At 40.0% G+C, this 21162-nt stretch overlaps 3 protein-coding genes across 4 annotated transcripts; 2 read left to right on the top strand and 1 right to left on the bottom strand.

The window, feature by feature from the left end:
- The first annotated feature begins 777 nt into the window (after positions 1-777).
- ccdc189 (coiled-coil domain containing 189) lies at positions 778-3189 on the top strand. The gene is made up of 9 exons (XM_044338581.1): positions 778-1065; positions 1210-1244; positions 1355-1420; positions 1521-1684; positions 1903-1973; positions 2067-2183; positions 2335-2407; positions 2744-2830; positions 2940-3189. Exons 1-9 carry the CDS (start codon positions 1021-1023, stop codon positions 3092-3094), a joined length of 813 nt encoding a protein of 270 aa, XP_044194516.1. The 5' UTR covers positions 778-1020; the 3' UTR covers positions 3095-3189.
- On the bottom strand, positions 3173-7136 carry phkg2 (phosphorylase kinase, gamma 2 (testis)). Its single transcript, XM_044338580.1, has 10 exons — positions 6942-7136; positions 6538-6649; positions 6274-6449; positions 6116-6170; positions 5934-5999; positions 5096-5259; positions 4912-5002; positions 4664-4817; positions 4340-4465; positions 3173-4198 (listed from the first exon to the last, which is right to left on the bottom strand). Exons 2-10 carry the CDS (start codon positions 6630-6632, stop codon positions 3953-3955), a joined length of 1173 nt encoding a protein of 390 aa, XP_044194515.1. The 5' UTR covers positions 6633-6649; positions 6942-7136; the 3' UTR covers positions 3173-3952.
- A 688-nt stretch (positions 7137-7824) lies between these two features.
- rnf40 (ring finger protein 40) lies at positions 7825-21137 on the top strand. Of its 2 annotated transcripts, none has more exons than XM_044338574.1 (20): positions 7825-7899; positions 8365-8513; positions 8772-8939; positions 9321-9633; positions 10690-10890; positions 11049-11170; positions 11473-11619; positions 12048-12122; positions 12279-12398; positions 12570-12749; positions 12952-13087; positions 13513-13634; positions 13777-14042; positions 14726-14843; positions 15004-15153; positions 17646-17855; positions 17951-18076; positions 19616-19756; positions 19864-19965; positions 20402-21137. In XM_044338574.1, the coding sequence occupies exons 2-20, from the start codon at positions 8376-8378 to the stop codon at positions 20576-20578; spliced, it is 3012 nt and encodes a 1003-aa protein (XP_044194509.1). In that variant the 5' UTR covers positions 7825-7899; positions 8365-8375; the 3' UTR covers positions 20579-21137. The 2 variants fall into 2 exon arrangements, with proteins under 2 accessions (XP_044194509.1, XP_044194508.1); XM_044338573.1 differs by having other exon boundaries at positions 17643-17855.
- The last annotated feature ends 25 nt before the right edge of the window (positions 21138-21162 follow it).

The raw sequence follows: 21162 nt of genomic DNA, 5'->3' as shown, positions 1-21162 counted from the left end.
GTTTACAGGACCGATTTTCAACCTGATATTCTCACTAAATTAATTAACAAGTTCTGAAAGACTTGTTACAAAGTTTTTGGGCTGCATTTATGTCATTTTTATTATTTCATATTTTGCACAGCTTTGTTTTTGTATGGGTCTATTTTATATAAATTCGTCATATTTGTAAGTGTATTGAGACTTTTGTGACGCACTACAAATCATTTCATTTCCTTATCTGTTCTGTACCTATACCTAATAATAGGCCTTCAAAGTACGCTTGTAATAGTAGAGTACTATTGTTGTTCTAATCGAAATGTAAGTTAGGTCATAGCAGAAAAACGGTAGGCTATAGCCTAAGTCAGTGGTTCTCAAACTTTTTCACGTCAAGGACTTCTAAACTGATTAAATTAGACCACGGACCCTCATTTGATAAGATTTTGTCCCAGGGTCCCTAATCTGATAAGATTTTGCTTTTAGATGTTTTATCACAGAAAGTGTATGAAACCCATGACCAAACTAGCCATACAGTCTGTCATTGTTCTACTTATGGATGGAATTATTATAATGAAAATACATTATTCCCCTTTTAGCTGGGGACCCCCTGGAACCTCCCCTGGATTCCAATTTGAGAACCACTGCTGTACGTATAGTGCTAACAATTAGGCTGGTTGTAATAATAGTAATAGGCTGTATAACATAAGTAGCAGTAACAGTAATAAAAAGGCAGTTTTTGACCGAGAATAAACAGGCCTCAAGTAAAATGAAATGTAAAAATATATATATAAAGGAAGAGTTAGTTATCAATGATGTCCGGTGTTTTTGTTATTATCGTCATTATTTTATTAGGTTTCTGTATGATTGTGTACGTGTCGGTAAACCGGAAAAAGAAAAAAAGGGATTGTTGCTAAGATACCGCGAGGGAGCCAAACAGGAAGTGATCCAGCTAAACTGAAGCCTGTTTTAGCTCACTGTTTCATTTCGCATCCAGAAACTTCTACTTGGCAAACAAACCAGTGGATAAATTTGTTTGTTCAATTAATGATACAACTACAAATCAAATCAGAAATGGATACGAAGATAAAGGTAGGCTCTTAATATATTTTGTTTTAACTGTTAATTATTATTTTAAAAAATCACATTATGGCTTCAACTCTAAATCCAGTTTATTTTCCAAAATACTGCCTTGTAAGGCATTGCAAATAAAGCAAACATTATTTTATTCTGCAGGTACCACAGGCCCTGAAAGCTAAAGTCATGCTGTGGTGAGAACTGTCCACAGTCCACATTATGTTTGTGTTGATTTACAACTTGTGACTTGCATAATAACTTAATGTCATGTCTAACCCTGAAACCTTTCCCTTGGTGTTTTCAGGACAGATGTAAGCTACCATGACATGGAGAAGATCGATAAAATGCAGTCCATTCCTGACCTGGAGAGGTTCCTGACCCAATTTATGAGCAGAAAAACATCCTATACACAAACACACACACATCACTGACATGTATTTTTCTGTCACACTTCTTCTCTTCTGTGACAGCGCTCTATGCGGTGTGTTTCGAGTTGACCTTCCTGAACCAAGAAGAGCAGTTCAGCTGGAGTTGTATGTCCAGACTGTGCTTTTTTGCAAGGAGTGCAGCTTCAAAAAGGAACAAACTTCTGCTCTCCTGTCCATCATCAAGTCCATTCATGAGGCTAACATAGGCAAGTTAAACTTATGTTATCACTGCAGTGGGGCTGGTAGGTTAAGGTGGGAAAAGGCTTTGAGTACAGATGATGTGGAAAATCAATTATGTGAGACCATATGTTCACCATATATTTACATACCGATACTAATATTTTCTATATTTCTATATTTTTTACTAATATTTTAAATGTGCTTTAATTTCATGTGGGATGCGTTTGAAACTGCTCTCTTGCAGAAACGCCGCTCAACAACATAGAACAGTGTTTTGAATACTGCAAGGAGCTTCTGCTCTGTCACTCAGTCAGGGTGTGTAATGCAATCAACACTCATAAATCTCCATCACTGTATTGAAAGTTTCTGTTTTTCATCTGTATGTTTCCCCATCTCTCCCCACTGCAGCGACCTCCCTTCAGTATCAATCTCTTCAGCTCTGAAGAGGTGAACTGCATTTTTAAGTACATCCAGAACAGCTACATGAGACACTACAAACTCTACAAATATATTTTCACTCCACAGGTAAGAGTGGGAAATTACAATCATTCTACACAAAGTATTTCAAGCAAATTATGCTACCGTATATTTTTGATGTTATACTCACTAGTTATAGAGATCAGTTTCTAGATTTTTTGAGGGAGTATCATCATTTTTTTTCTCAATTTAATCACAGGTCAAACTTGATCTGTCTTTGACTTACTCTGGGATTCCAGACCAGGATGAACCGACTATGAAGTCTGATTCAGGTATTTACTACAGGTTTATTTGAAGTTATTTAGGGTAGCATGGAAAAGGTTAAGAAAAAGGTTAAAGGACAGCATGTTGAAAGTTAATCGACATTCAAGCTCTTATTTCATGATAGAAAAATATTATTAAAAAATTACATTTGACATTGTGACACTGTAAACACTTTAAACCCACAAATATAAAAAAGTACTTCCACCTTCTTGCACTTAACATATTCAATCTATTTTGTTTTTCTTTATATACAGTATATTTTTTGACATTTTAGACCTACTTGGACTAGATTTATCAATAATTTGAAATACTTTCTTTTGTACCAAATGCTGAAAACGTGATAGGAAAAGAAGCAGAAGCAGTACTGAAGACAGACAGGTGTCCAGAAACACATGAAACATCCATCACAGAGCCAGAGGGAGCCACATTCGGTAGGATCACAAACCAGGACTTAGTGTAATTGTGCAGAAATAACCGTAGAAGTCAAATGCACATATAATAGTGTATTGTACAGTAACTGCTTCATTTCCTAATTTTCAGGTTCCAAGTCAGAACTGAAGGCGCTGATAGAACAAGAAGTCAGAGAGCAGATGACGCTTGTGTCCGGACAACTCGATCAGCGGGTGAAAGAAATTGCAGATCAACACAACTGCGTGCTAGATTCTCTACAGCCCAACCACAAGGCCAAAAAATAATGATAAGAGTTCCTTTTAGCTTTTCTCATTCATACATACATGCTTATTTCCAAAAAGCACTCAAACAAAATACAATGATTCAAACTTAAATATTAGTTTTATTGTCAATAAAGCCTTTTTATTTAAATGTACAATGTATAGCTGCATTTGTACTGTACATTTCTCAGGCAGGAAAAGTGCTCCTTATTAAAAGAGAAGAATGAACTGAGCGTGGAATGATGTTGGTTAGTTTCAATAGGAAATACAGTCATAGTTAGTATAAGTTGGTTTCCATGTAAGGAATGTCTACATGCATGACAGCTACAGGATTTTTCAACCAAAAAACTCCAAATACCGTACTTGAATGTCTCACACCTGTACTCTGGTATTGATTTGTAACACTGGAATATCTGTAAATCTGAGCTCTAATACAGTACAATACAGTGTTTATATAATAATCTATTAAATAGCTAATCACAGTGCTTTTAATGTCCACTTCAGCCACACAGTGCTTAGAGATGCATCTTCTGATGATCAACAGTTAGAATTCTAAATACATATAAATGTGCGTATATATGACGTGTTTGTGCAGCGTGTCTCTACCGCACTGCAAACATGATGACCTGACATGAAGAGTTTAAAACAGCCACAAACTCGGTTTAAAAGGCAGATAAGGAACATTGAGTTGTGCATGCTTATCTTGAAATTTCTCACTTTCTCTCACGGTGCGCATTAAGGCATACAAATATCCCGGTCCCTGAATTCCTCATCTTAGAAATTAAACACAGTAACTCGATGAGACAAACTTTGACATGACAGCACATGCAAATGAATTAAAAAAAAAAAAAATCAATGTGGTTAGGAATGAGGTCGATTTTCTTATGTTTCAAAGTCCTCCAGGTCCAGCAGCATGATCTTAGCTGTGTTCTGGAAGAGGGCGGCTCGGTTCTGCTGCTCCCCTTTTTTCACCCAGTGCCCATAGATGCGGAAGGCACAGCCATCGATGAGTTTGCGGACGCCACGGAGGGAGTAAGGATCTCTGGCCAGCACCTCCCGAGTCAGCGGACGAGCCCTGCGGTAACGGCTGTATATCCTGATACAGGCCAGCACGGTGACTATCAACACCTGAGGAGGCAAGAAAGGAAATCAGATGCAGAGGATATCTGCGTCACTACATTCTGCTGAACAGGCGGTCTGTCTTGAAATTTTAAAAATCTGAAATTAGTTGCACTAAAAAAAAAAAAAGCAGCCAACATGGAGTCTCACCCTAAATGTTTTTCTGGGAATAAAGAGCCGCACGTCTTCCTTCTGGTACTGTCTGAAGAAAGGATGTGCTAATGCTTGCTCAGCAGTGAGACGGACAGCTGGGTCCAACACCAGTAGCCTGGATATCTGAGCATCACAAGCATTTGAAAATTAGGTAAAATATGCGATGGTTTAACTGCATGATTTTGTCTAAAAATGACATACTATTGTCAACTGTTTATCCCACTTTGAAGATCACTAAAGGTTAAAAAGGAAACATTATTAACATGTTAGGATTTAAGTTCAAACTCTAAAGGTTTATCAGTCAACAGAATATCAGCTCACCAGATCTTTCACTGTGTCAGACCTGTCGTCCCACTCTGGGGAGCTGAACTGATAGCGACCCTCCATGATCATCCTCAGCATTAGCATTTGTTTGCGATGCCAGAACGGTGGTGAGCCCGCCAGCAAGGTGAAGAGGATCACTCCACATGCCCAGCTTTCCAACAGATACATCAGAACAAGAATTAGAAATATGATTTTAAACAGTGAGATACTTCAGATTAATGTTATTGACAAAAGTGAAGACTTACAGATCGACCTCTTGGCCATAGCCTGAGTGCGTTTCATCCATTGAGCATTTCAGTATTTCAGGGGCCAAATAACCAGGGGTCCCACAAAGCTCTAATTATAACAATAGACAAAATAGATCATTATAACAACTATATGATACAACATAACTGAACAGATTGTTAACACTGATCTCCAGCTGAGTACCCCGAAGCTTCTCTCCAGGCTGTAGCTGCACTGAGAAACCAAAATCAGACAGTTTGATGTGTCCCTGATCATCCAGGAGAATGTTCTCGGGTTTCAGATCCCGGTGGACGATGTTGAAGGAGTGGAGGTACTGCACAGCCTCCAGCAGGGCTCGCATTATGCTCCTGTTGTGCAAAATATAAATATTTTACATTGACTTGCTTAAGAACATTTTAACAAGTGTGTTCTTGTTTATTGTAGCTATTTTCAGTTCATTTTAGTGCGGTGTGAACATCAACTTGCAGTGTTTTGAAATGTGATTTGAGTTACGTAATCGATCACAACAAACGTGGGATGCCTTCAGTTTTTTTTTTAATCAAAGTTGAATTGCAATACACGTCTAAGTGGACTGATGTGAAAAAAAGGTGTGTGTTCACATGCTTGTTGTCATCTCTGATGTGAGACTCATGAGCATCTGCTCACAGCAACTTTTTAAATTCAAAAAGCTTCTGGGTTGACAATGTTTGCTCATTGTTAGGCTTATATGTTTGATCTTTGACAACACAACTTAGCTCATGAATGCAGAGCTTAAAGTCTTTAATATCATGCACGAACCACATTTAAAGACTCTGCAATTTGATTTTCATACTGCACCAAAGTAACAGCAGCTTGAAAGAAAGGAAATATATATTCATCAAACCATAAAATTACAGTTTATTTGGGAAATTCTCAGCAGGAATACAAGGAAGAATACATCATTTGGTGTACAACAGGCTAACACCATAATAAAATGTCTCAAACTGTCTTAATAATGAAGCCAAATTAAATACTTATAGAGTGTGTTGATGCTGGAGCTCACCTGGTTTCCTTCTCACTCAGAGTAACTTTTTCTGTGAGGTAGTCAAACAGCTCCCCTCGTCTCATGCTGAAGAGGAAAACAAGAGTCATACCATCTAATAATAAATGTACATATATTGTTATTCATATATTTGGACAGGAACTAGACAGACCATTGCACATCTCATTTGTCGTCATACTCACAGGTCGAACACCAAAAATATGAAGGTTGTGGACTCATAGGAATCAATGAGAGTAACTAAAAGGGAATGAAAGACATAAAATGGTTTCCTCACTTTGAATCTTCTGCAGCAGACAAATAAAGAGTGTCAGTGATCCAAAAGAGCAGAAAGGAGACATACTGATTGAGGAGTGTCCCTTCACCATGTTGAGAACTTGGATCTCCTTTAGTGTGGAGGTTTTCACCTCCTCCAGCTGCTGGACTGTCATCTTCTCCGCTGTGATCTCAATAATCTTCACTGCCAGCTCCTGGCCCGTGTGTCTGTGCACACACCTGCGTACCACGCTGCTCACACCCCTGAAAAACCAGTGACACATAATACAGCATTACTTCATCACATTTATTAGGACACAGAGGATTATGTCAACTATGTTGATGGACTCACCTGCCAATCACCTCCTTGGGGTCATATTTCTGGTAAAATTCCTTGGCCCCCACCCAGTCTGGTAATTCATCTCCAACAACAATGTCTTTGGTCATGGTCACAGCATATAAATCTATGACAACGAGAAACTGTCAGCCACATGTCTCACTTTGTGACAATCCTGCATGGTTTAATAAGAGGAACTGCTGAGCTAACTCCTGACAAGGAAGTGTTTTGTTCTGCATGAGTTTAAGTCTGGCTAGCTGCACATTGTTAGGGTTTGCTTAGTTCATATTCATCTCTCTCCTGTCTACTGTCATTTACAGATAATGCCCTTGATCCATCTCGACAGCTAGCTAGCTCTGTCTTTGCTTTGGCCTTGCTGCAGCGGCTGGTTCACTGACCGTACAGGAAGTTTTACTCACCGTGTATACAATCAAACGACAAATGACGGACACAAATGGATCAATATAAAACCGCCATCTCGGTGCGAGGAAGCTAATGCAAAGCCATAACTGTACGTGGTTCTGCAAAGTCAGCTAGCAAGCATCTGAACACTGTTTACATTCCTGGCAACAGTTTATTTCTAAAACCTGTAACTACAGAGTGTGTCGGTGCTGCCGCCAAGAGGCCGGAGGGGGGACTGCAACATGGGTGGATTTATTTATTTTGATGGTATTTTCAGGATTTTTCTATTAACATAAAAAATAAGTCAGAATTTACCGAGTATTAGGGCCACACTGAGAGAAAATATTTTTGAGATTACGTGAAAAAAATCGTAATGTCAGATATAACCAGCGGCAGCCTTGCGGTCGATCACTTCCAGGTTTTTCCTTTTCCACAAAAAGAGACAGTTTCTTCCAAATCAGTGTCGTTCTTTCTTCTGAATAGACACATTTGTTTAGTCCTGACACTAACAATAATCTGGTGCTCCTGTGCCAAAAGATTAAGTATTTCGTTAATTGTGAAACCCATATTTACTATGGTATAACTTTACAAGATGCTCCACATTCCTCATTTTAAGCAGGCGGCAGACTTCTCCTCTCATTTCCCCCCTTACATGTGCTATTGCGTTTTTTCTCTTAATAACAGTTTATTCCCATAAAATTACGTTTTTTAAAATGTAAAATTACTTCATTAGCCTATTCTTGTAATATTACCGCTTCATTCTCTCAATCTAAAAAAATCCTCTCAGTGTGGCCCTTATATTCCGTCGTAGTACGAATTAATTGCATTTTAAGGAAAAATATATCTCAGATAGATGTGTAGTTTTGTTTTTAAAAATAATTTCTCGACAAAAAAAACTCGGCGGAAGTGCACTTTCGTCATTTCCTGTAGCTTCTCTGATGTCATGAGTTACATTTTAATTCGTTCCTTGTGAAGGTTTGTAACGTTAATATTGGTCAGAAAAATGGTTTATACATTTCTGTTCATGTACATATTTTGTCTTTTACATGATATTACATGTGTAGCGGTGGGAAGCGAATAAGAGGGCCCACCAGAAGTTATTAAATGCGCTGAACAAAGAGCGCCGTTTAGCTTAGCTGGGTGAATTAACGTTAGCATTAGCTTAGCTCGCTAATGTACGTTAAGCTAAGCAAAAATGCTAAATTAACAATTGGTTCGTCAGCAGTGTGTAGCAGAATAACAGTACAGGAACGCATATTTTCATACGAACATCAGAACAGCAGTATAATCAGCTAAGATTAATGGTCCTGCTCTAGTAATGAAAAGCAAGGCTAATGTCGTTGCCCACTGACATCAAATGAATGAGTTCAACTTGTTATTACTTAAAACTATTACGTTAACAACAATATTTCACGTTATGTAATGCTTTCTCTCTTGTAGGGGAAGGAAGGATGTCAGGTGCTGGGGGAGGAAAACGTCCCTCAGGAGGGGACAGCCCCCCTGGCCCCCCTGAGAAGAAGAGCAAAAAAGAGGAGAAGACCACCACCACTCTCATTGAGCCCATACGCATCGCTGGAGTCTCTTCTACGGTGAGTTATTTGGTGCCTCTGCCCTCACAAATCATCCTCTGTTTTATATATGTAATGTTGTTTTATATATGTAATGTTAATGTTATATATTTGTTATGTATGATCTTTACTTGTTTTTAAGCACATTGAGTTTACACTTGCCGTATAAAATGTGCTATATAAATAAATTTGACTTGACTTGCAGTCCACTTACTACCACCTCTGCTCAAATGACTTATAGAGCTCATTTCTAATATCCCTCTTATTTCTTCAATGCAGGAGGAAATGGACATGAAGGTGCTCCAGTTCAAGAATAAGAAGCTGTGTGAGCGCTTGGAGCAGAGACAGACGATGGAGGATGAGTTACGAGAGAAAATTGAAAAGCTGGAGAAGAGGCAAGCCACTGATGACACCACCCTGCTGATTGTCAATCGCTACTGGTCGCAGGTATGACTGCACATTTGATTACAGTTTTGTTACCCAATTAAACCCAATTGTCATGTCAAAGCCATATGTAAACCAGGTGGTCAAATTAACTGTACATAATGTGGCACACATAAATGCTACCCAACCCTTTATTTGTTTGTGTGCATGTAAACATACCCAATTAGGAGTGTTGCACACTGTGTTAAGTCTATCTGTGAAAGTACCACTGTAATTGTAGTCAAAAGATCATACAAATTGCTTGACTCAGTTTTGTGAATGGCACTCTTCCTGATTATTGCTGTACAAGAAATAAAATAATAAATCCAAATAAATAAATCCATGATAATGCTTTGTCCAGAGAGGATAAACACTTCCTCTGATCTTTGTGTTTCTGATTTGCAGTTGGAAGAGGATGTGCATGTTCTACGCAAACGTATTGAGCCAGAAACTCCGGTGGCATCCGCCCCTGTCCCGCCGTCTGCTCCTCTCCCTGACCCTACACCAATGGAGGAAGATGGTGTCAGTCTGGCCTCACCAGCCTCTGCTGTGCCTCCACCTCCACTCCCAGAGACACAGAATGAGGGGGAGCAGCCAGAGCAGCAGCAGCAGCAGGAGGAGCGTCAGGAAGAGTGTCAAGAGCAGCAGCAGCCGCCTCCTCCTGATGGGTCAGAAGAGTTGTTGACGCCCACAGAGCCACCACAGAACTCAACAACAGGTAAGCAGGTTTTTTGTGGAATTCTCCTTTACTGACTGCGTCAAGGACTGCTATAATCTGTCTGTTGACCTTACTCATTCATTCTTTATAAACAGTAAACAGATTTCGCTTTGGCTTGTTCATAACAATTCGCCATTAGCTTAACCAGTGCACTGTGCTTGTGTAAAATGTACCAGCAGTAGATGAGACACTGCTGACAAAGCAGTTGAAAATATTGCTTTTCTACATGTTCATGCTTGTTGTACAGGTGATTTGATAGAGTACTCTTACTTGCTTTTTACTAAGGTTTATGACGGTTTCATTGCTTGTGCATGATACCATACATGATATATACAGGTTACCAGTTCCCATTCTCTCCCTACTAGCTCCAGTCAGATGTTCGAAGCAGAGAAAGTACATGTGGTTTGTGTTCGTCATGATTATTATGTACAATATGAAATTTCAGCGGTGGTGTTCAGCATTTATCAGCGGCACTGCACTACTGTTGAAAGCATATAGGGGAAACACTCCCATCAGTCTCATAATTCTTTTTGTTATTTTGCAACTGTTGTTTACTCTTGTAGCTAACTTTGTGAAAATTTTGCAACAAGACTGATTCAAACTAATGTTATACACAAGAATATCTGCAAATGAAAGCGCATGTATGTGCTGGAAAATGACATTAAAACGTCTAATAGAATCATAATTTGATTAGATGTGAATTCACTCAAAGTGAAAACACCTCCAGTTAAGTTGAAGGAAAAGGCAGCACAGAAGCAGTATCACTGAGACGATACATGGCAACTGTTTCAGCTTCTTTTGCATGTTTTGGCAGCCTCTCCTGGCAAAAAGCATGTAGAATTTAATGTTATCATAAAGTAAGACTATAGTGTTAACACATGTACTTTGCTTTGTGAGAATTTGAAAAAGGCTCTGTCTTTGCATTTGTCAGGCAGTCAGTCCAACCGATTCAGATTGTCCTTACAGAAGACAAAAAAAAGAGTTTTATGACTTTCATCATATTATCACCTGCTCCCCTGACCAAACCTTCATATCATCATCTCCAAATGTGTGCAGATGCATCGCCGCCCCCTCCTCCTCTAAGTGAGAATGCCAAGGGTTTCCTGGCCACACTGGAGCACAGCAGCGAGGAGGAGCTCACCCTGCACCTCCAGGACCGCATGCAGTTCAGTAAGGAAGCCATCTCCTGTCTGGTCTGTGTCTTCGACAGGCTGCACAGCCGCATCGATGACATGTCCAAGCAGGTCCAGGCTGCAGGTAAATCATATTCAATAAATTAATGACACGCACACATTTTACATCCTACAGCAAAACTAGTGTGATTATTAAGTGGTGGTATAAATGTGAGCAGGGTGTTTTTGACACTCGACAGCTCCACTCTAATTGGGCACTGCTAACTTGATTTTCATTGGCAGCATGTGAGGATGAGAGCCAGTCTGAGATCATCAATGTGAACCACACTCTGATGGAGGAGAACAGTCGACTGCGAGACCTGGCCACTCTCCTGCAGGGTCGACACCACAAGATGTCCATGGAGGTATGATGTCCTTGGCGCTGTAAACTGGTGTGAGAGTGTGTGTGTCAGAAATGGTTGTAGTATGTGAATGAGAAAATAGTAAAAATGTCTATTTGTGTTCATAACCATTGCTTTTGGTGTATACTTACCACATGGACACACAGACTTTCTGCTAGGGAGCTGACGGGGTAAAGTCCATTTAATGTCCGGTCCATCTGATTTGGACATTTGCGTTCTCACATACAGCTCCTCCAGGTAATGTCTAGATAAGTTCAAGGTTGCAGTGCATGTGTGAAAGGGACTATGCTTTGCCCTTTTTGCAGTACAATGAGTTGGTGGACAAGGTGACCAGCTCTGAGACCAAGGTGTCTGAGATGGAGACGACAGTGGAGGACCTGCAGTGGGACATTGAGAAACTCCGCAACAGGGAACAAAAGCTCAACAAACATCTAGCAGAGGCCATGGAGCAGGTGCGTTAGTATGATGTTGTCTGTGTACAACTTGTGTATCTGTGCCTTTTTTTCCAGTGTGTGTATGCTTTATTTCTCTGTAAGGCGTAGGCTGATGATGTTGTTACTTAAATGTTATTATTCTGCACTCTGTGTATGAGTCAACAATGATAAAGTTCGAAGCATCAACATGAGTCAAGCGAGCTGCTCTTTTTCTTGTACATCTTGCTGTCAGTGCATGCATTGATGGAGTGATACACTCCGTCAGTGCGTGCATTGATGGAGTGATACACTCCATCAATGCTATCTGTGTAAGAAGAAAATAAGCATTGTGTGAATGATGTCGTAAGATATTAGTAGATGTGATGTGTGTTGTGTGTGTTGTTTTTCCTGATGTTCTTTCTTTCTTTCTTTTTTTTAACCTGTGTTCTTCTGATTGCTATCTGTAGCTTAAGTCTGGATACAGCAGCACTGGCAGCTCAGGTGGGCTTCCTGGAGGCCAGATTACATTGAACATTCAAAAGGTGAGCATTCACAGAAAGTTATCAACTTTTTTATTGTCCAGTTTAATATCTCAGATGCAAGTTTTGCATAACTGGAGAAGTGCCATACTGGCAAAACGTTGTTATAACTTGCACATTTCTTCTATGTATAACTTGTGGTCTTTGTTGTCATCGTAGTTTGAGAGTCTTAATGCAGAGTTGGAGCACAACCAGGAGTTAGCTAATAGCCGCATGGCCGAGTTGGAGAAACTGCAGCTGGAGCTCCAGGAGGCTGTGAGGGAGAGCGAGAAACTCAAGGTAAAGATATAATCTCTGACGGATAGATTGGAAGCACTGATAACACTTCATCTTGTTGTCGAGAACCCAATTCATATTCTTGAGGCAGGTGCTTTTATTTTTTTTAACGGTTGACATTATGGTATGAGCCAGTGCATTGTGGTAAGACACTTTTGATGCTCTTTTTTTTAGATGGACTTGCGGAATATTCCAGAGGAGGTTGTGAAGGAGACCCTGGAGTACAAATGTCTGCAATCTCAATTCTCCCTGCTGTACAACGAGTCACTCGGGGTGAAAACCCAGCTGGATGAGGCACGGGCTCTCCTGCTCACTGCCAAGAATGCCCACCTCCGACAGATTGAGCACATGGAGGTAAATTTTATAGATCGAAGTTGATCTCATAAGAAAAAATGAGTGTAATTCATCAGAGAAAATATATGACCTCTGTTATTTTTCCTGACTGCACTTTGAATGAAGCCTTGTGTCACTGTTCCAACACAACACCTTAAACCTGTATTTGTGTATTATGCTTGGCAACATGGTCGTTAATGCCTTAATGTTTTCAACCGTTCAGAGTGATGAGCTTTCCCTTCAGAAGAAGCTGCGGACTGAGGTCATCCAGCTGGAGGACACCCTGGCCCAGGTGCGCAAAGAATATGAGATGCTGCGCATCGAGTTTGAGCAAAACCTGGCAGCCAACGAGCAAGCAGGTACCTGTCAAAACACACCCTCGCATCAATCAAGAAGTCTCTGAAGAGGGAGAGGAATCATGCCACAGTATGGTGCATTAGGATAAACTGTGTTTACAAATTTATAACTGTATTTAGAGATTGATTATGTTTACTGAAGTGCAAGGTTCAGTTATCAGATTAGTGCAAACACGTTTGTAAATTACAATAATTTTAGGAAGATACACAGGTGAATACTAAGCAACACAATGATCAGCAGAGGAAGATGTTTTTATGAGCTGTTAGCACAGGTTGTGTTTGTGGGAACAGTGCATGTTATGTCACTTGTATCATGATGTCATTCCTGGGTAGCATCATTTACAGCACCAGACAATGTTGAATGACTCAAAACAAAACCACACATTGAATGTTCTCTCTATATGTCTGGCTTTCATCTTTTTTCTCAGGACCAATCAACAGAGAGATGCGACATTTAATCAGCAGCCTTCAGAACCACAACTTGCAGTTGAAAGGTGATGTGCAGCGCTATAAAAGGAAGTTGCGGGAAACACAGATGGAGATCAACAAGGTAGATGACGTGATTCATAGGCAAATGGTTGCAGTGTTTCATTGATACTTTTGGTAGAGATACATTTCCTCTAAATCATGTCAAGTTTGTTATCAGTGAAATAATGATGGTAATTGTTTTATGTTTTTTGCTTTGTCAACAGTTACGTTGCCAGAGTGGCGACACAGGGGTACTGATTCTAGAGGAGACAACGAGTGACAGCATCGACGTGAAGAAAGAGGAGGATGAGGACCAGGAGGAGGAAGAAGAGAGGAGGAAGGAACTGGAGAGACAGCGGGCCAGAGAGAGAGAGAGGGAGAGGGAAGCTGAGCGAGAACGAGAGCGTGAGCGTGAGAGAGAGAGGCAGCGCAGCGACGAGCTGAAGAGGAAGGACTCAGACACACTGAAGATGCTCAGAGTAGAACTCAAGTAAATCCCCCTTTGACTCAACATCATTTTCATTTTATAAACAATTTTTACACGTTTGCCCCAAAATCTAATTTCTTCATGTTTCAATCTCTCCATTGCTGGAAAAACAAAGTCAGTCTCCATCACCTGCTTAGATTTGTTCAAAAATATCTGACAGCCGCACCAACAAAGTTTTACTGGCAATCATGTCATTAAGCAAATGTGTGAATGTGGGCTTAGAAGCACTCAAGTAGTGTTGTTGCCCAGCTCTGAGTCAATAGCAAATAAGGGAAACACACGTAAGTTATTAACTAAAAGAAAGGAATTTTATTTAACAGAGATTAATTAAGTTTAACAAATGTAACAAAAATGTTGTTTCTAACAAGTGAAACTGGCAGGAAGACACGCTGCCAGGTTAACTAAGATAACACCAAATAAAATATACAAGAAATCAAAGAAGTCCAACGTAACACAACGAGGTGCCAGAGAAGAGGGAGCCACCGCACTACCTGTAGACAGTGGACAGCTGCCTCCCATTCCTTGATGACCTCCAGCTCCAACTAACCAGGAACCAGCAACACTGAAAGACAACACACACACGCAAGCCCTGGCAGAGGCCCTGGGGCCATCACACTAGTCACACTGATGTAATTGCTAATGGTAACGTAATCCCTTTGTCTTCTTTAACCCCTTCTGCTCATCAGGAAAGCCCAGGAGTCCCAGAAAGAGATGAAGCTCCTATTGGACATGTACAAGTCGGCTCCAAAGGAGCAGAGGGACAAAGTGCAGCTAATGGCAGCTGAACGCAAATCTAAAGCTGAGGTTTGTTCTTAAGCATCTTGTCTGTCAGTCATACTTTTGCTTTTTTTTTTTTTTTTTTTTGCATGTAACAAAAAGCTCTTGGTCAAACTATTCAAACAGAAATGCGCACTTCCAAGTTACAGTCGATCCCTAATATCTCCCGTCTCTGATATCAAATCAGGTGGATGAGTTGAGGATGCGAGTGCGAGAGCTGGAGGAGAGGGAGAGGAAGGAGAGCAAGAAGCTGGCTGATGAAGATGCCCTCAGGAAGATCCGAGTGGCAGAAGAGACCATTGAGCATCTACAGAAGAAACTCGCTGCCACTAAACAGGTATTTGTTCCGTAAGACCACACATTATGTTCCCCTTAGTTTCCTGAATGAATAATTTTTTCTTAAGAATTTTAGACCTGCACAAACATGTACATATACACCAGAAATTCATATGAACGAACCGCTTGTGTTAATAATGAAAGTAGAGCAAGTATCACATTTGCTTAAGAGAGAAGTTCTCCTAATCTTAGATGAACAAAGGGGAATTGAAACCTGACGCTTTGGCCTTTCATTTGAATTTCATCAGCTGGTCATGGTCACGCTCGTCTGGTGGTAACATTTAATTTTGTTACAGCATGTTTTGTTGTTTTGATAACTTTACTTTCATAGATAGTTTTTCCTCCAATTTCTATCTGTAATGTATTTAATTTACCGACATCCAATTGATGATCATGGCAGCAGTGTTGTTGAAAAGAGTAAAAAAGAAAATCCACTGCAACCACTTTGATCTCTCCTTCACACAAATTGTAACTTAACAAAAAAGTTTTAAAAAATATCTTTGCTGATTTAAGATTATTCAAAAGATAGTAAAATCATTGTAAAAAAGAAACACCTTGCCCACACAAACATTTGCCAGGAGTCATTGTCATAAACTTTTTAAAACAAGAAGCTACCATTATCACATTCTAGTTTTAATAAAGTCCATGATTGTTCATTGTTTTTCCTCCAAGTCTCAATTTCTGACAGTATAACTCTTTAAAGCTGTGCCATTTGTCATTTGTTAAATTTCTGGCACAGTACACGTCTGATTTTATCTATTTTTGAAAAATTTCCATCAAAATAGTTGCAGCTCTTGCAGCAAATGAACTGAGAATTCAAAAACACTTGTATGTAAAAATCAAGTTGAGAACTTTGTAGTCTTTCATAGATGACACCTTAAGAAAATAAGTCAATTCTGTATCTTTTTTTGTCACTTGAAAGTATGACATTTTATGGGGAGAAAATGCAAAAATCTTTCTGGGTGGGGGCGAATCTTTTTGGGTGAGTCACCCTGATAAATTCTGAGTATGTAAAACACTGTCAGATCTGAGCTCACTCACCTTGTTTTGCTCTTGTAAACTATGAGACACTTGTGTGGAATTTCATTAGTAAATCAGAAAACTGAGGGAATAAGAGGGCAGGCTGTTGTGAGATGTAAAATATAAAACTATTATCTGGCTTGGGTCCAATGTTGGTTAAGTAATGTCATTGTAATTCTAAAACTTGAGCTGCGTGAATAGTGGATACACCCAGATTAGATAATGTAATAGTCTTGTCACGATAATATTCACTGTTGACCCAAGTGAGTTATTAAATGTGATAATTGTCAGGCTTAGAGGCTTATTAGTTAATACGAATCATATTGTCCTCACCCAAAGAGTCTTGAACATTTACTGTTATAGTTTTGTGTCTGTGAACTCTGCTACAAAGCAAATAACTGCTCTAAGATCACCTAAAAATGCAGATTGGTGTTCATTAGCACTGAGAATACAATTAAACCAAATACCAAGAATGCCACCAAGATGAAAAAATGTGTTTTAAGTTGTTGAACTGTTGTTCCATACCATTTTATGAGTAAAAAGGAGACAGATGTTGAGATCTGATAGCCTGCAGCTCCTCATGCATGGGAGGTCTAGCAGAACATAATTAACAGAAGGCGAAACATAGTCTGGACTGATACTTATTTATCCGGCTCTTTAATCTTGACTTCTAACCTGGTACGAAATAAAAGTACAACAACTAGACTGTTTTAGACTTGGATGTTTTCGATTTGTTCCCAGCAGTTGCTGGCTGCCAGAAATTCAGCTTTGCTAGATGACAGATTGCCAAAACGATCCAATAAACAAGCTAGTTGAGAGTTCATATGACTTTGGTTTATAGGCCCTAGTTGGCTTATAAGTGGGCAATTTCAACCAAAATTAAGTCAATGCAGCAAAGTCAAATTCATAGCACAGAAAACAGGTCAGGTGTGATTGCCTCTCGAGATGCATAGTCATAAATAGGCCAATGAAGGGGTAATGTAATTAAACCCATCAGCTAATACAGTATGATATTAGCACACTCAGATCCAACTACTTGGCAAGTTGGTGATCCTGCAAACTAAAGTGTAATAAAGAGATTTGAGATCTTTCATTCGATCTGTTTTCATTTCAACATTTCTGTTTTTTATTTAGTAGTAGTAGGGAAGAGTAAATGCAGGCGATTCCATTTTGAATGCGTAATGAGGGCAATAAATGGTCTTAATTTATTTCAAATGCTGTTTTTCACACACAAGGAATGGTTTTAGGACAAAGCATTGTTGGAGGACAATGGCTTACTAACTGACAAACTTTCTGCAGCTACGTTGCATACCTCCAACAGGAACAGTGTTTTATATGATTGACTGCAAATGCTGATGAAACTAGGCACCACCTGCTTTTAAACTGGAGTCCAAAAGCAGCAACAAATTATCACTTTCTGTCTCTTGGCTTCCACTGTTCTTGATCACTGACACCTGTGCATCTTTTGAGGAGGAGGAAGCCCTGCTGAGCGAGATGGACGTAACAGGGCAGGCTTTTGAGGACATGCAGGAACAGAACAGCCGACTATTGCAGCAATTACGAGAGAAGGACGATGCCAATTTCAAGCTGATGAGTGAGAGAATTAAATCTAACCAGATCTACAAGCTGCTGAAAGAAGAGAAGGAGGAATTGGCGGACCAAGTTCTCACATTCAAAACCCAGGTGACGTGTATCTTTTTAACATGGAAATGAAGAGTTGATAGATCTTGTGTCAGCACGTTGAAGTGCTAACTGCTTACTGTTGCTGCTGTTGATAGGTGGATGCCCAGCTGCTGGTTGTACAGAAGCTTGAAGAAAAAGAGGGTGTTCTCCAGAGCACGCTGGCCGCTCTGGAAAAAGAGCTGGCCGTCCGGACACAAGCACTCGAACTCAACAAGAGGAAGGTGAGAAGAGATGCCATCAATCCTGGTCTGCTGCACTCGTGACTCGCTAATCACTGGCTGATTTCATTGCTGCCAGATGTCTGTGATTTCCTGCTAGCCCTAAATAGAAACACTGAGCACAGCGGCAGATCTGGATAATAGCACGCACCGAGAGTCGTACTTGTACATATCATCACTTGGTGTTGGTGTGTTCAGGTCAGGTGCTTGTGGGAAGTACTGAATGACAACCTAGATTTGAAGGTTGGCTGCCACATAACACTGCATTAATGAAATACGTTTTCAGCAAATCATACCTTAAGTCTGTCCGAAAATGGTCAAACAAGTAGTCAATATGCCTACTGTGACATGTGTCTGGTAATTGTTAACATTGCAAGTACATTGGAAACCGCTTATTGTGATCGTGTCTGTCAGGGTCAAATATCACTATAAGTGGATGATTATTATAACCAATTTATTTTCTTTTTCTCAAGTAGATCACCATCTGATTGGCATTTGTATACTTATTACATGAATATAAAGTAATGAAAGGGGCAGCTTCGCTATTTACTCAATTTTATCGACTTTCAAAATATAGTACAGCTGTTTCGACGCTTGTTGTTTCGCTGCTGCATCTCGTTGGCTTGTTTTTGGCATTTCGTCATAAGCTTCAAGGAGACTTAAGTTTTTCAATGAGAGAAAATGACTTTCTTTTTCCTGTCATGATTTCAATGTGCACGCAGCACCAGCCTCAGGTAGCCAGCTGGAAGCAGACGGATTACTGCGAGGCAATAATGGTGCTGCAGCCGCTAAGTGCATATCATATGTGTGTCATGGGAGTAAAGTAAATGCAGTAAAGTCAAATTCAGAGCACAGAAAACAGATCAGATGTGATTGCCTCTCGAGATGCATAGTCATAAATAGGCCAAAAAACAATAGAATTACTGTAGTTGTCAAATTTCTTTCCATATGTTGTCATGTGTATGAAAAGACCCAAAATGAACACTGCAACACTTACTATAAGCAAACTATTTAAACATCATTTGTATAGGAGTGATTCTGTCCTGAGCTTTTTGATCACTATAAGCAGTTTCCACTGTACCTGCACGTGTGTGTGTGTGTGTGTGTGTGTGTGTAGTGCACTGAGGCACAGTAAATGTGATCAACTCGACGCTTACATAAATGTTTGGCTTGAACTCAAGACACATTTGATTTTATTCTCACAATTAGGAAAATCCACACAGCGTTACAGATGCAATCTGCTAACAATAAAATTAAAACATAACAGAAAAACACATAAAAGGGGTTTCTTACTTTAACTGCAGCCACTGGCTGCTTGGAAGCTCTGAAGAGGAGCTAAAATCTTATGGTTGTGTGGAAAATGGTTGTCAGAGATGGAAAGTATAGCAAAAATGCCATCCTTTAAGTTAGAACACGACCAAAGCTCTGAGGTTGAAGCACAAGGAATAGATTCACGCTTACTGTACCACCACTACATTACAGCTCTGGAATCTCATCATTAGGTTTTTTTATTGAGTGTGTCCGGTTCCTTCCATGCTGCAGGCGGTGGAGGCTGCCCAGCTGGCAGAGGACCTGAAGGTGCAGCTTGAACACACGCAGGCCAAGCTTAAAGAGATCCAGGTCTCTGTGGCTGAGAACCGCACAGCCCGGGAAAGGGAAAGCAGCAACCTTAAACGAGCACAGGTGCGTTGTATTTCAGAATGTCAATCCAAGCTCTCTCTCTAAGTTTAAATGCTGATCGAAAAGGTCACTTAAGTTGCTTTAACAAGACTTCTCCTGGTGTCTTCTAGGAGGATCTGTCCAGGCTGAGGCGGAAGCTGGAGAAACAGAAGAAGGTGGAGGTTTACTCTGATGCTGACGAGATCCTGCAGGAGGAAATCAACCAGTACAAGGTGAAAAAGAGAAAAATCTAATTTATGTGCAGAGAAATTTATTACTTTAATTAACCTCTGATAGTGACAAGGGACTTACAAAAGCACCAGCAGCTCTCTGGCAAAATCTGCAGCAAACCCACAACACTGGTGGAAGTGTTGTGGGTTTGCAGCAATGAAAGTATGAGTCAGAAAGTAATAAGTCCTAATGAAACATACTACTACCTTGTAATCTGCTTGATCTGGTGTAAATGGCAGTTTTTCATTTGTACCTTATTTCCATTTCTGAAGTAGAAGATGGACCAGAAAGCAAGCTCAATCCTTTACAGAAATATTATGGTTTCTTTGTACTTTTGGGAAGAATCTCACTCGTTACACCCTCAAGTGTTATCATACAATGAATGGAAGTAATAGCATTGTTGGCAAGTCGGTATACATTGTGTTTATCTGTCTCCAGGCCAAGCTGCGCTGCCCCTGCTGCAACACCCGAGACAAGGAGACCGTGCTCACCAAGTGTTTCCACGTTTTCTGCTACGAATGTCTGAAGATGCGTTACGACACCCGACAGAGGAAGTGCCCCAAGTGCAACTGTGCCTTCGGAGCCAACGACTTTCACCGCATCTACATCACCTAAATCACACGGAGACAGAGGAGAAAACAGAAGAAGAGAAAACTGTAGAGAGAACCAAAGGAGAAGGAAGAAAGATAGAGAAACGATAAAGGAACTGAAGATTTATTTGAAGACATTTTGGGGATATGAAGATGAGTGCATTTCCCCGTAATAGTCTCTCCTTGGAAAGACTTGTTTTACCGCATCATTGCCATAAGTTGGTGATTTATTTGGTGACCAAACAGTGACTGAGAGTGTTGTGCTGTAGTTAATAAACACAGTTGTTTGTGCACACAGTGATATTCTTACATGTCGAGCTGCTCTGCATTGTTTTCCTGTTGTTGTTTTTTTTGCCGTTCTTGCCAATGTCAAACATCTTCTCTTTAAGCAAACTGGGGCCCACTTTTACATTTTTTTTTTTTTTTTCTTCTTTTTTTTAATGTGTTGAAAATCATGGAACTGCAGTGATAACATGGTCCTGAAGTGTTTCTTTCAATTGTTTTGTCCTGCTGGTTTTGGAAATCCCATAAAGTCAGTGAAGCTGAGATTTAAACTTCAAAATTAAAAGAATCCATCCTTTTCAGATCCGAGGACTGCATGTTTAAAAC

Source organism: Thunnus albacares, chromosome 20, assembly GCF_914725855.1.
Source record: "Thunnus albacares chromosome 20, fThuAlb1.1, whole genome shotgun sequence".
NCBI lineage: Eukaryota > Metazoa > Chordata > Actinopteri > Scombriformes > Scombridae > Thunnus > Thunnus albacares.
This window is presented reverse-complemented; position numbering and strand designations above follow the sequence as displayed.